Source organism: Anticarsia gemmatalis, chromosome Z, assembly GCF_050436995.1.
Source record: "Anticarsia gemmatalis isolate Benzon Research Colony breed Stoneville strain chromosome Z, ilAntGemm2 primary, whole genome shotgun sequence".
Classification (NCBI taxonomy): Eukaryota; Metazoa; Arthropoda; class Insecta; order Lepidoptera; family Erebidae; genus Anticarsia; species Anticarsia gemmatalis.
The window spans coordinates 21,612,115-21,625,290 of NC_134776.1; the positions used below are offsets into that span (position 1 = coordinate 21,612,115).

The 13,176-nt window shown below is 40.8% G+C and overlaps 1 protein-coding gene across 4 annotated transcripts; it reads left to right on the forward strand.

The window, feature by feature from the left end:
- Positions 1-7,833: 7,833 nt before the first annotated feature.
- Positions 7,834-12,931, forward strand: LOC142986234 (uncharacterized). 4 transcript variants are annotated; one of them, XM_076134598.1, is made up of 6 exons: positions 7,834-7,975; positions 11,872-11,940; positions 12,030-12,088; positions 12,185-12,309; positions 12,400-12,544; positions 12,629-12,931. In XM_076134598.1, the coding sequence occupies exons 3-6, from the start codon at positions 12,077-12,079 to the stop codon at positions 12,929-12,931; spliced, it is 585 nt and encodes a 194-aa protein (XP_075990713.1). In that variant the 5' UTR covers positions 7,834-7,975; positions 11,872-11,940; positions 12,030-12,076. The 4 variants fall into 4 exon arrangements, 2 of the variants coding, with proteins under 2 accessions (XP_075990713.1, XP_075990714.1); XM_076134599.1 differs by lacking the exon at positions 7,834-7,975 and adding an exon at positions 10,243-10,448; XR_012960340.1 differs by lacking the exons at positions 7,834-7,975; positions 12,185-12,309; positions 12,629-12,931 and adding exons at positions 10,235-10,448; positions 10,964-11,760 and having other exon boundaries at positions 12,400-12,539.
- Positions 12,932-13,176: the final 245 nt, after the last annotated feature.

Sequence of the window (13,176 nt, forward strand, 5' to 3'; positions counted from 1 at the left end):
TCCTTCAGGTGTGTCGAGGCGCCCATAGCCAGTTGCGCTCACCGGTCGGTAAACGAGCTGTGGATTCATTCGCGGTTGACCACTAACCATACGACAATCAACCAACCAGTGGTCGGGCCTACTCCCGACAATCACACACAACCTCGTGCGGTAAGCAATTAATCAAGATGATTGTATGAAGCAGAGAGGCAGTAAACAAACATGCCAGGACTAAAAATAACCTTCTAGAGCGTTCTGCAATGCGTTAAGTTTCAACCAATGAGAGGCATTGACGCAGTACCCCCTGTGAGACGAAATCAATAAATCAAGGTATATGTTTATTACAATTTGTAGATTCGTTGTGATACAGGATGAGGCGCTGCGCCACCCTCCCCGGCTCGCGATGCGCTAGTGTGCGTAAACGTCACTTGTGCCCATGTAATGGTACCTCCCTTGGTTAGGGGTGGAGAACAGGGGTGCCAACTATCGGACAATTTCACCCCCTTATTTAAAACGAGATTTACGAATAGACCCGAGTGTAACGAAAACATGGAGTACGTCTTTTGGCAGTAGACTCAGGTTAATGGCTATTCTGCTTTGCTTGCCTAATACAACATGTATAGTCCAACAATTTAGTGGAGAGCCTGTAAGGTTTATAAAATTTATAATTTAGAACATCACTTAAACTATCACACTTTAGTGGTAAAGTTATTCGGAATCGCCTGAAGGTGTTCCTATCTATCTAATTAGACTATAGTGCGACAACTAAATACAGAGCCTTTTTGTGCACGATTTATCAAGATAATAATTAATAAGTGTATTTCCAAAATAGACTAATTGCATCAGACAGTTCAGCTACATAAGTCTACGGGACGCAAGTGGTCTTATTCCTGAACTAGCTGACCCATGCAACTTCGCTTGCGTCACATAAGAGAGCCATGATTTTTCCCGTTTTTGTAACATATTTCACTGGTGCTCTGCTCCTATTGGTCGTAGCGTGATGCACGATGATATATAGCCTACAGCCTTCCTCGATAAATGAGCTATCTAACACTGAAAGAATTTTTCAAATCGGTCCAGTAGTTACTGAGATTAGCGCGTTCAAACAAACAAACTCTTCAGCCTTATAATATTAGTATAGATAAGATCACTTGCGCCCCGCAAATGCCGTTATATCATCATGCCACCTACGTCGTGGTCGGCCTCGACAACGATGTCCATCGTGTGGTGTCCAGTCTGTCACCAGCCTCGCCCCGTATTTCGCATGTTAATTTAAAAATATACTCCAAATGTTATTTTTGAAGCTTTAGGTCTGTAGGAACCCACATTTCACCGATATGAGAATTAGAATATTTCCGACTTCTACTCTACTCCGGAAGTCCCTGAAGTCGCGGGCAAAAACTAGTATTCATATATAAAAGTACTCTGCGACGCGCTAACTATGTGTCATCGATTGATTCACTGACTCATATACATATCATCAATCAAAAAGATTTTACTTACGATAGTCGTTACAATAACTGAATCTACCACTAGCTCGAGGAGCTGCCAACAATCAGACATAAAGACTAAAAGTTGATTATGTCATAAGGAAAAATAATATAGTTAAGTTATTTCAGGCACCCATAGACAGTTGGGCTCACCTGCCGGTAAACGATCTGTGGGTTAAATCTTGGCGCGGTCATTCCATAGATGGGTGACCGCATAGTGGTATTTGAACTGGGCGTCTTCGTGCTTCGGAGGGCACGTAAAAAGTCGATCCCGGTGGTTACCTACTGCGATAACAGTCGTTAAGCCACGTCAGAGGTCTTCGGGCGACTTGAACAAATTTGACACTAGGTTGACCACTAATCATACGACTAGAAGAAGAAGACAACATTTTTTAATACTACTATTGACTATGACTAATTAATACTAATGGTGACTAATAAGCGGCATATTAGTCATAGCCTACCTCAATAAACGGACTGTGCGACACATTTTTTTTTCACTATTACTATTATTTCCTGGAATTACATAGTTTTCCGCCATATACATATATCTATTTATCTACTGGCAGTAGCCTGAAGTAAATGATTTTCATTTCTTTATTAGTTGTTGGTTTTATTTGCGGTTAACAATTCCAAACCACAAACCACGTTAGGTACTTAACTCATATTATATAATATTTCAATATTATTAAATTATTTATTACTAGCTTTTCCCCACGGCTTCGCTCGCGTGGAATTTTAATAGAATACGTAAACTAATTACAAATTGCAGTCTTCATGATATTCTAGTGTAAATTCTATATGTATTAGGACTGTCATGTATAATGCAAATCAGTAACAAAAATAATACATAGGTACATACTCACGAACTTTTGCATTTATAATATAAGTAGGATAACTACTGAATTAAATTCTGATATTAAATAAAAATAATTAAATTTAACCCATGAATGTCCTACTGCTGGACAAGGGTCTCCTCCCGAAGTGAGGGAGGAGTTAGGCCTTCAGTCCACCACACTGGCCAAGTGCGGGTTTGGGACTTTGCATACCTTCAAGAACTATTCTAAAGAACTATCAGGCGTGCAAGGTTGCATCATGATGTTTTCCGTCACCGTTGGAATAAGTGATCATTATTTCTACTACACACATAACTTCGAAAAGTCATCGATGTGTTGATATCACTCGGCTATCAATGCGTGTGTGAGTTGTTCAATTATATTTGTTTATTTATTAATAAGTATGAAATCTCTTTTCTTTAATTACTATAATAATATCTTTGAGAGGAGCTCGTTACCCGATTTGTTTATTTATAATGGGTCTTCAACAAGAATAACACTTCACAAACATATGTAGAATTACATTTAAGATTTAGGTAAAAGTTATTTGCTTTCTCAATTACAGGAGATGACAGCAATCAATTATGCTAATTAATTACAAATCAAAATTATAACAGTACAGTGTTTAAAATAAAAACGAAAAGAATTACAAAGTATTAAAACAAATTAAATAGATTTTGTATTGGTTGGTCTTCGAGCAATAGGCGTAACTTATTTTGATTATATTTATTTTATTGTTTTTGTTCGTTTTTAAATGTAAATTAAAAAATAATGTGTAAATAGATGTAAATATTTGGAGCTTGCTAACCTTCTCCTTCTTTTAGTATGGTTAGTGGTCAACCTATGTCAAAAATGTTGAAGCCGCCCGAAGGTCTTTGACGTGGTTTGACGACTGTTATCTCAATAGACAAGAACCGGGACCGACCTTCTACGTGCCCTCCAACGCCCAGTTCTAAGACCAACATGCGGTCACCCATCCATAGAATGACCGGTGAGTGCAATTCGTTAATTAATTCTACTAATATAATAAATGCGAAATATAAAAATATTTGTGAGAATGAATGTATGTATGGATGTTTGTTACTCTTTCACGTAATTACTACTGAACCGATTAAGATGAAATTTGGTATGTAGGTAGTTGAAGACGTAGAATAACACATAGGCTATTTTTATCCCTGTCTTCGCGAGGGATCGGGATTTACCGGGAAGGGCTTTCATGCGGACTTGGTCGCGGGTGACCTCTAGTAATAAATATTTAGATGATAAATAATATTGATAGATGAATCTGGAATAAAATCAGGTTAAGTAGGACCTGCGTCAGACGCGCCCTCGCACCCTCGTCGCGGCCTCGTCGCCGTGCACAGGGGTGAGTTAGGGAGTCCTTTGTGCAGCCTGCAGTACATCGCGGTGTATGCCACGTGGGCTCTGTCTCAACAAAAGCTTATAGCGATCTAGACCTGTTTAAATTAATGTCTTCTTTTAAATAATGGTTAGTGGTCAACTTAATGTCTAACCCCCGGTTTCTAAGTACTTTTAGCGGTAGTTTACTTGTTAAATAGCGTTTAAACTTATACAAAAAATAAACGCTATTGAATAGATAAACTACCGCTAAATGTACTCAGGAACCGAGCTTAAGTTATTCAAGCTAACCGAATGCCTTTGTCGTGGCTTAACGACTGTTATCTTGATTGACAACAACCGGGACCGACATTTTATGTACCCTCCGAACACGGAGATGCCCAGTTCAAGTACCACTACGCGGTCACCCATCTATGGAATGACCGTGCCAAGGGTTGCTTTACCCACAGATCGTTTACCGACCGGCGGGCACAGCTGGCCATGGACGCCTACTTTAAATTAAAGTTAAACTGTTTGTAAAGATCGTACCAAGTGGCATTCTCAGGTCTCTGGTTATCCCTACGGGAAAGTGGCGTGATTTTATGTATGTATGTATTTTATTGAGGGCATGCAAAGTCCCCAACCCGCACTTGGCCAGCGTGGTGCAAGGCCTAATCCCTCCCCCTCGTTTGGGAGGAGACCCTTGCCCTGCAGCTTGGGACAGTAACGGGTTATAAAAAAAAATGTACTACCTGTCCCGGCAAACGGTGCTTTGCCATATAGATTATACTAAAATGGCTGTTAATAAACAAGGGTTTGTGATATAAGGGTAAAAATGTAGGGTCGTATGTATTTTTAATGTGACGTAATAAAAAAATGTTAAGGGTGGGCAACCCTTATCACTAAGGGGTATGAAAAATGGGGGAGCGCATAAATATTTGTTCCGTGTGGGAATCGACCCCATGACCTTTGAATGCACTGGTAGTGGCCTGTAACCTTAACCATTGCGCTACAATTAGACATACATTTCGTAGTGTTCAGCTCATATTATTAGAACAGGCATACGTCACTTAACTTCGACTCAATCTTGTCACCTTTATGTAAGTTATACTCAGTAGTAGCGTTGTTATTATATTGATTTTATTAAATTATGTTATGACTTATGTGTGTTCGGTAGTGTAGCAGCTCAGTACATCATCAATGATTTATACCTTATAGAAATATTGTTAAAACTATTTGGCGATTAAAAAGAGTGGCCAGGAGTTTCTTGCCAGCTCTTCTCATTGGCCCTTCCGAACTGGCGGTAAATTCACTCTCTGAATCATTGACTATCATAAGTGTCAGCATTTGACCTGTATGAATAAACCGTAGTAAGTTAAGTAAGTTCAAGAAACTTACGTTTTCTCCACAAAAGTGAGCTAATAAAGCAAAAACCATAGGATATAGTAAAGCACACTACGTTAAATACAAGATATCTATATGAGGTCATTGAACTTGTTACTTTTTTATATATATTTTTGTTTTGTTTTCCTCTCCTTTTAAAAAAAGACAACTCACGGACCAAGTATTGCCATTGTGTCGCGGGGACATGACATCACGAGTTTGTAGACGTGCCGTCATTTAACGAATACGCTATAACAACCTCTGTAAAATACATGGAACTATATGATAGGTACTAAATGTCATCAACCGCCCACAAATTGTTGATTCACGGAAGGGACATAATTGCAGTAAATGCTATTGTACCAATTAGAAGTCCTTCGGAAGAAGCTTCAGAGGCCCGAAACAAAGATTATACGAGGTTCAGAGAACACCATTCGAGGAGGAGTAGTACGATTTTGTGATTTCTTTGAACGTTTTGGTCTAAACATAAAAAATATTGTAAATTACACTTGTTATTATCATACTTAAGCATTAAAATGTATCATAAACAAAATATTTTTTTTGAAAATTTTGACGATTTTTAGAAAAAAATTCGCAAGTGATGCCGCGATATAAAGTATGTCAAAAATTCACAAATAAATAGTACTATATCAGTGTGCAAGGATATAACGGCCAACCTTGCGATTCCAGAGATATTCTCATTTTTCATGTCAGCTCCATACAAAATTTTCTTAAAAAAATTATAACTCTTTCATTTGTGCACACAATTAGTTCATACGACATTTTATAGAACAGTAATGATGAGCAGAATACATTTCCATAAAAAAAAATAACATTCACGACATCCAGATCCTATGTCTTCTACAGCCGATTTTCGATCCACAGTGGGTGTGGCGCACCTAAACCACTGCGCCACGCAGGCAGTCGCATTTTTTTTTTACCTGAACTTAGATTTATGGGCATATTTCTATCCCAAAAACTTCCACTGATTTCTGTCATTCGCTGTCTATTGAATAGATAAACTCAGAAACCGAGGGTTAGTCTGTAAATTGAGGTTAAAAACAGAATTGACTTACGAACCAGAAGAATATGAATCTCACAAGGTGTTACGATAATCGCTAACTCTAATACACTCATATGAAGAAACACCGGCCGGTTTGCCCAAATGCCGGCGGGAGTACCTGACACTACACTACCCTGCGCTCCTCCCTAGGTGCAATGTACACACTAATTAATACATTTTCCTTTAGTAAAAAATAGGTCCAAGATCAAACTTCCACTTCCTCGTTCATGTAAAAATTACGTCATACCTATTCCATTCGATCGCACACAAAAAGTGTGCCGTCTGCGCTGCACCTTAGAATAACATTTTTCCTTATTGAATTTAAAGTTTATGTTTACATTTATTTTCGGACCTTTGGACAATTACTCATTGCGAATTGATAATGATGTCAGTAGCATTATTTTATGGTGGGAAATACCTATAATGTACATTTACGTAATTTATGTACGTTAGGAGAACCTCAAGAGTTTTACAATATGTGTGTATACCTTTTTAAGGAATTCATTAAATGATCCACCGAATTTTATTCAGCTATGCGTCTTATAGATAGGTACTTATCTCGACAGCCTCCGTGATTTACACAAATCCCTGTTTTTATCTATACTAATATTATAAAGCTGAAGAGTTTGTTTGTTTGTTTGAACGCGCTAATCTCAGGAACTACTGGTCCGATTTGAAAAATTCTATCTATGTTAGATAGCCCATTTATCGAGGAAAGCTATAGGTTATAACATCACGCTACGACCAATAGGAGCAGAGTACCAGTACAAATGTTACAAAAACGGGAAAAATGTTGACCCATTCTCTCTTACGCAAGCGAAGTTGTGCGGGTCAGCTATCATTCACATAATATTATTTAACTGTTCAATCCGCTAATTAACGGTAAATTTGATGTCACGTAAGACAGTAGATAATTATGTTGCTGGTGTATCGAGGTATTTCTTTAATGATTTATTATTACAAAGAGTGAAGAATTAGCCCACCACCACCTCTATAAATAACAATCGTCTTTTATAAAACCTTTATTGTTTCCTGTCATTGTATGTATGTAACCTAGCCTGTATGTAACCTAGAATAACATATAAGTGCTTTGCTTAACACTGTAAGCTTGTACTGTTTAATAAAATAAATAAATTGTACAGAACAGCCACCGCCAACAGCGTTTTCGACACTTGCGCACAACAATGAGCTGTGGCGAGTGTAGCAATAAATACCCGTATCTTCCCTGACCTATTCCTCTAAAGCACTGCTTGTGGTGCTGCTATGTGCCGTACATGCGCAGAAACCACTACTGGTGCACAACCTGACCTCTTTCAGGGCGTTTTTCTTCAGCGGCAAAATGGGACGGACGTGTTGGACGTGTGCACAACTGCAACATCGCAGAGCTGCAAGCACTGCAACTGCGCAAACGCATCGCTCTCATCGTACCAGCTTTTATTCAATAAGGTATAATAATATTTACAGACATCTTTTGTATAACTACACACAAGGAAGCATGAATTTTACATTGCATCAGTCCCTTTATTTGCGAGTAATTTGTTAATAAATTGAATTTATATTTAAAGTATAAAAGCGAACCAAAACTCGCTTTCAGTGGGACTGGTTCCTTACACTTTGTTCTAGATCCCCTAGGTTGGGGCTCTCGGCGACGAGGGGTGCGGAGCGAGGGGCGCCAGCTATTGAGCGGTGTCCGCGCACGCGTGGTGATGTCCATGGGGCCCCGTGATCCCGCTACAACGTTCAGTCTCATCGCGTTGGCTCGAGAGTTATCCCGTGCTGTCCGATACGACCGCTGTTCTTAATATCTTTTGTGAATTTTAACCATATATCTAATAGACTGTAATATAACCGCGTAGTGCTTAGTGTGCTGATTCATCTCTCTAGTGGTGAGTATTTTAATTTTAAGGCTGGTGATCACTTTTTTTTTTAATTAGATGCTGTGCTGCAACTTTGGTGATTCGGCTTTGAGTCAAGTCTGCTCTTGCTAATTATTTTAAAAGGCTGTGTGCTGTGCGAGAAATGTGAGGACTTCGAGGTCGGTTGAGTCGGTCGCATGTTCTTTGTGTATTTCAGGTGGAGGACGGAGGCGCATCCCAGACGGCGCATTACGGGGGTCGGTGGCGGGGGGGGGGGGGGGATGGGGCACGGTCTTCTCTACCTTTGTTGTTTATCTCTTACAGAATGCTGAGCTGACAGCTGAGAACATCGTTTCCTTATTATTCCTATAGGGCTCGATCTTTATATTGCGATTTATTATGAATTCTGATCGCGTTAAAATGGTGGGTGGCCGAGTGCGCATGTGCAACGCTGCGCTAACAAAATGGCGGCCAAACGCGAACTTTAAAACCGACTATAATACATTAAGTCATTTGTTTCAAAAAGTGAATACATGAAAAAAAATGTAGTGTTGGAATAAGTCTATGCTATTTAAATGATCTTGTGGGTGTTGGGTGTTCTGAATTGAAAAAATTTAGACTTTAAACAGTAACGCCATCTTGGTGGGTGCGTGGCAGGGCGCATGCGCGATTTGTACTAAAAACATGGCGGATAATGGCGAGTTTTATTATTGAGTGCAATGTGAATTACGCATTTCGCTTCGTGAGGAAAGTAAAAGAAAAAAAAATACATTTTGTAGAATTTCTAAGACAACGGATCGTTAGATCATGTGTCAATGAATTTAATTTTCCAAAATTCTATATGAGACTAAAAGAGCAGCTGTGATTGTGTCCGAAATTAATTAACAATATTCTTTAACACAAAGCTGTGGGCGTCGTGATTAACCAACACCGACCCATCAGTTAATAAGTATAAAAAAATTTGGCTATTATTATTAAGAGAGCTTGTAAACGCCAAAAACGCCCATAAAGCGCACTCATCAGATATCGACTTGCCCCCAGTTGTTAGGTCATATTTATTTCATTTTGATAATATAATTTGTCGTTACTGATTGATGTCTGAATTGTTTTTGAACAATAATTATCTTAATTGCAAATTTCAATAATACTGCCACTAAACGCCCTCCGAATAAGGGACAGTAATGCAATTTAAATCCACTCTTTGTTCGTCCCTCTCAAAAACCGGGATTGCGCCATTCAGTAATGAGTGCGATTTAAACTTTAGCTCAGAAGACTCTAATGCCGTTGTTAGGAGCTTATATTATTAAAAGTTGTAATTAAACATTTTTGGATATTCATCTCAAAATGGCGGATGTCCCGCCTGGATGGCCTTATCCCGCCCGTTGGCCGGGTACAGCTATGTAGGGCGATGGGTGGCACTGGGTGTGCTCGATGCTGCAATGTGGGAGGGGTAGAGGGTGCAACACGGGTAGGGAGGGGTGCATAGGAAGCGGGGAGCTCGTGCAGCGCGGGTGGGGTAGCTGTCGTAGCCGGCGAGGCAACAGCGGCCGGGTGCAAGCGCTAGGGTTGGGGTCGGTGGGAGCTCAAACCGGGCCGCGACTACCACACACAACCCAGTTACCTCCGTATCGCTTCCCTACTCGGTCGCGTCGCGCGTCACTGGTTAATATTGCATCAAAAGGGTGCCGATTTCGGCTCTACGTTGCAACAAGCATGTCTCAACGACCGGCACATTCGCCACCTAACGGGATGGAAACTCAGCAACAGAAGGAACGGAAAAAAGAAGACGCTATGCGTTACGAAGAATGGCGCCTGAGGACGTCCTTAAAAAATTTAATAAGACGCAAGGAGTCCATGCCTGAACACCGCGAACAAATGGAGATGGCAAAGAAGGAATTACGAGAGAAGTATGGTTTGAATCCCACGGAGTTTGGATTCAGCCCCGAGCGCCCTGAGGCTAGACCTTCGAGTGGCGAATCTAGCGGCGCGCAAAGTGGAGAGGGTAAGCAGCGCGCAGCGGGTGGAACCAGCAAAGAGGGCGGCGCGGACGTTACAATCAGCGCAGCCGATACGACCAGCCCGGACGATACGAGCAGCGCGGACGAAGCGGTCGAACCGGCCAGCGCGGCAGACCCGGCAAGCGCGGCAGACCCGGACGACGCGGTAGAGCCAGCCAATGCGGCCGACCCGGCCAACGCCGCTGAAGCACCCGACGAGTCCGACGACTCCGACGACTCCGACGACGAAGACCAACATGCTTCTCCCAATGATCCTTGTGTTATGTGTTAATATAGTTTAAGTGCTATGTGTGTGTGTGTGTGTGTCTGTGTGTTTATGTTCCTACTTCATTCATTATTCCTTGTAACAATATCGTCAAATAATTAACCACTTTCATTGACTTGACATTTAAATAGTCTTCATAAGTGTTGATAACTACTTCGTTTAAAAACATTTAAAACAGTAAATTAGTGTCTGTGAATTCTTTATATATATAAATCAAAAGGTGAGTGACATTTTAAAAACTAACATTTATTTTATTTTATTACGCCACTTTCGTCCGACACAAAATGGCGACCAGGCGCGATGTGTAACGCGCATGCGCGGTAAATATTGGCGCATGTGCAACTGCAATCAAATAGGAATCCGAGGCGTCGGGTGTGCCGCGATCAATACCTTGCTTTTGTGAATTATTATAAATTGTAAAGCTTAAATATCTTAAATAAATATTTTAAATTAAATTAAAACCCTGTTGTTGAAGAGCCACGGAATTTATACAACAATTTGTTTCAAACGATTTAATCGACAAATTATAACGCAGTCATAGTGTCGAAGTGGAACCGTGTCATCGTTTTGGGAATATTATACGAACGAAAACAACTTTACGACGAATATAGAAAATAATGGGATGGACTTCTTAGTCAATTTTTAATTAATTGAAACAAGTTGTTATATACTATTTCTAGAATATAACACATGCAATTGTCACTGACGCCTGACAGTAATTAACATTGGTTATAGATGTCAGACGAGGCTACTCCTGGACCTAGCAGCAGAACAGACCCAGAGCCTGAACCGGAACCGAGGGTTGCGGACCAAGCGTTTCCGATAATAACTCAGTTACTAATGTTGGAGAAAACTACTATGGAGCAAATTAAACGTTTACGAGATTTGAAAGCACATCTCAAATACGCTGAAGACAGAGATAAGAAAACCGAAACTACGAATAATCCAGAGCCTGACCCGGAGAACAACCCAAAAGCCGACACGAAGAACTTGGAAGCCGATTCTAGCAAAATTACTGAGCTTGACTCAAAGAAGGACGAAGCTACTGACGTTAAACTTGACAAGAACCTTGAAGCCGAAAAAGAGGAGAAACCCGTCGAAGTAAAAGAAGCCGAACTTAATGAACCTATACTAAAGGTTCCGGTGGCTGACGTTCAGAAGAACCTAGAAACTGGTATCGGAGAGGAGAAAGGTAGAAAGACGATTCCAGATGAGAAGGAGGACGATGACGACATTGTGAACAACCCAGACGCATATTTGTCTATGTTAGAGGCTCTCGTCGCTCGCCACAATACCCACTACATCACAGACACCTCTGACAGCGCGGATAGCTCATAGATGCGTGCTCCAGACGAGTCTCAGTGGTTCGAAGGGCTCGTTCACTCACTTATTCATCCACACAACTGTGACCTGATCAATACTATTACATTAAATGTAGAATTGAATATGCTATAATAATTTTAAGGCTCGGCTTAATATGTTTTATTAAAACAATAAATATTCACTCAATATATTTCATTGATACATAAACGGTGAGTTGTTGTTTTGTAAATAAACACCCGTTGATTAACAGCTACTCCCAGTCTCAAAAATTCGGAGTATCTGTATCTTACTATTTTAACGTATATTTTTCTTTGTTTCAGTTAGTTGCTGTAATCTTTAACTTCAAGTAGTGGATTAGTATAAGAAAAGGGCGGCTTCTGGTGTCCTAGGTGAGAACAATTCCTGTACGACAATAAGCTCTAATCGTTCGTTATTCAATAAAATTTAGTTATATAATCAAAACCTCTCTTTTTTTCAGAGGACATCATCGGAATCTGACTGTTGGCGAAAACAAAAAACCGAAAAATGGCATGCAACGTAAGTTGATCCTAAGAGAGAAGTGTGCGAAGGATCACATATTCATAGTCAGCGGGTTCCAAGCTATATAAATATATTTTGTATGGATTGTTCCAGCACCAGCAAGACGGATGGCAGGAAGTCGACCCGCCCTGCGTGCACCCCATGTGTGCGCTTCGTAATGACCCCGCAGACTATGAATATGTTTCTGGTTTCACACAAAAACGGGCGGATGAGATGTCGTAAGCATAATTTCATCATCATCGATAAAAATATTATCATATTTAAGTATAAAGTATGTAGGGTTATTGTAACGGTTTTCTTTTCCGCAGCGATTATTATAATCTGGAGAGCACCCGCGCTGGGGAGCCGCACTGGACAATCGTCCGCGAGCAGTTCTGTGCGGCGCAGTCGCTCCGTGGCTCCTCCTGGTACCGGGTCGTAGTCATCGACATCTTAGATTTGCACACTCTGTTGGTAAGTGTTTATGAATTATAATGTCATATAAAATTGTGATTGTACAGGGTAACGATAAATTAAGAATGAAATTGTATTCGGCAGGTGCACTACATCGATCTCGCGCTCACCGCGCAAGTTCCGGCGGCGATAGTCCGCCCTCTTCGCTCTGCGTGGTGTGACTTACCGGAGGACCAGGTGCGCGCCTGCCTGGGGTACGACAATGATTCAGCTTCCGATGATGAAAATAAGTTCAAAGAATCCTGTACTCCGATTAACAATGAGAAGCCGATACAACTCCATGTCTTTACCATGAACCAGTGTCCGGATTTGGTCGAAGCCGCAATTAAAGAGCTGGAGGACAAGGGAATGACGAGTGTGCCACCGCGCCCTCGCCGTACCGCCTAAGACGAGATCCCATCGGAGGACGATTATTTGTCGAAGACGTCCTCCGATATAGATCGGCTCCTGATAAGCTGCGCAGCAAATCGCTCGCAAACTTGGGAGCCTAAGCAGCAACTACTTACAGAAAAAACTACAAGGTTCTTCGACATCGTATCTACTGGATCAAAATTTAAAGACCCCTTAAACAAATCTAAGTTTTTGCCGCATTCGAGATACCGTAAAATGGATTTGTGCGTTCTATTCTTTGG

What these genes read in the sequence shown, in the direction of transcription:
- LOC142986234 (XM_076134598.1), top strand. An exon ending in AAACGGGCGGATGAGATGTC is followed by an intron (nt 12,310 to 12,399) that starts GTAAGCATAATT and finishes TCTTTTCCGCAG; the next exon opens with CGATTATTATAATCTGGAGA. An exon ending in TAGATTTGCACACTCTGTTG is followed by an intron (nt 12,545 to 12,628) that starts GTAAGTGTTTAT and finishes TGTATTCGGCAG; the next exon opens with GTGCACTACATCGATCTCGC.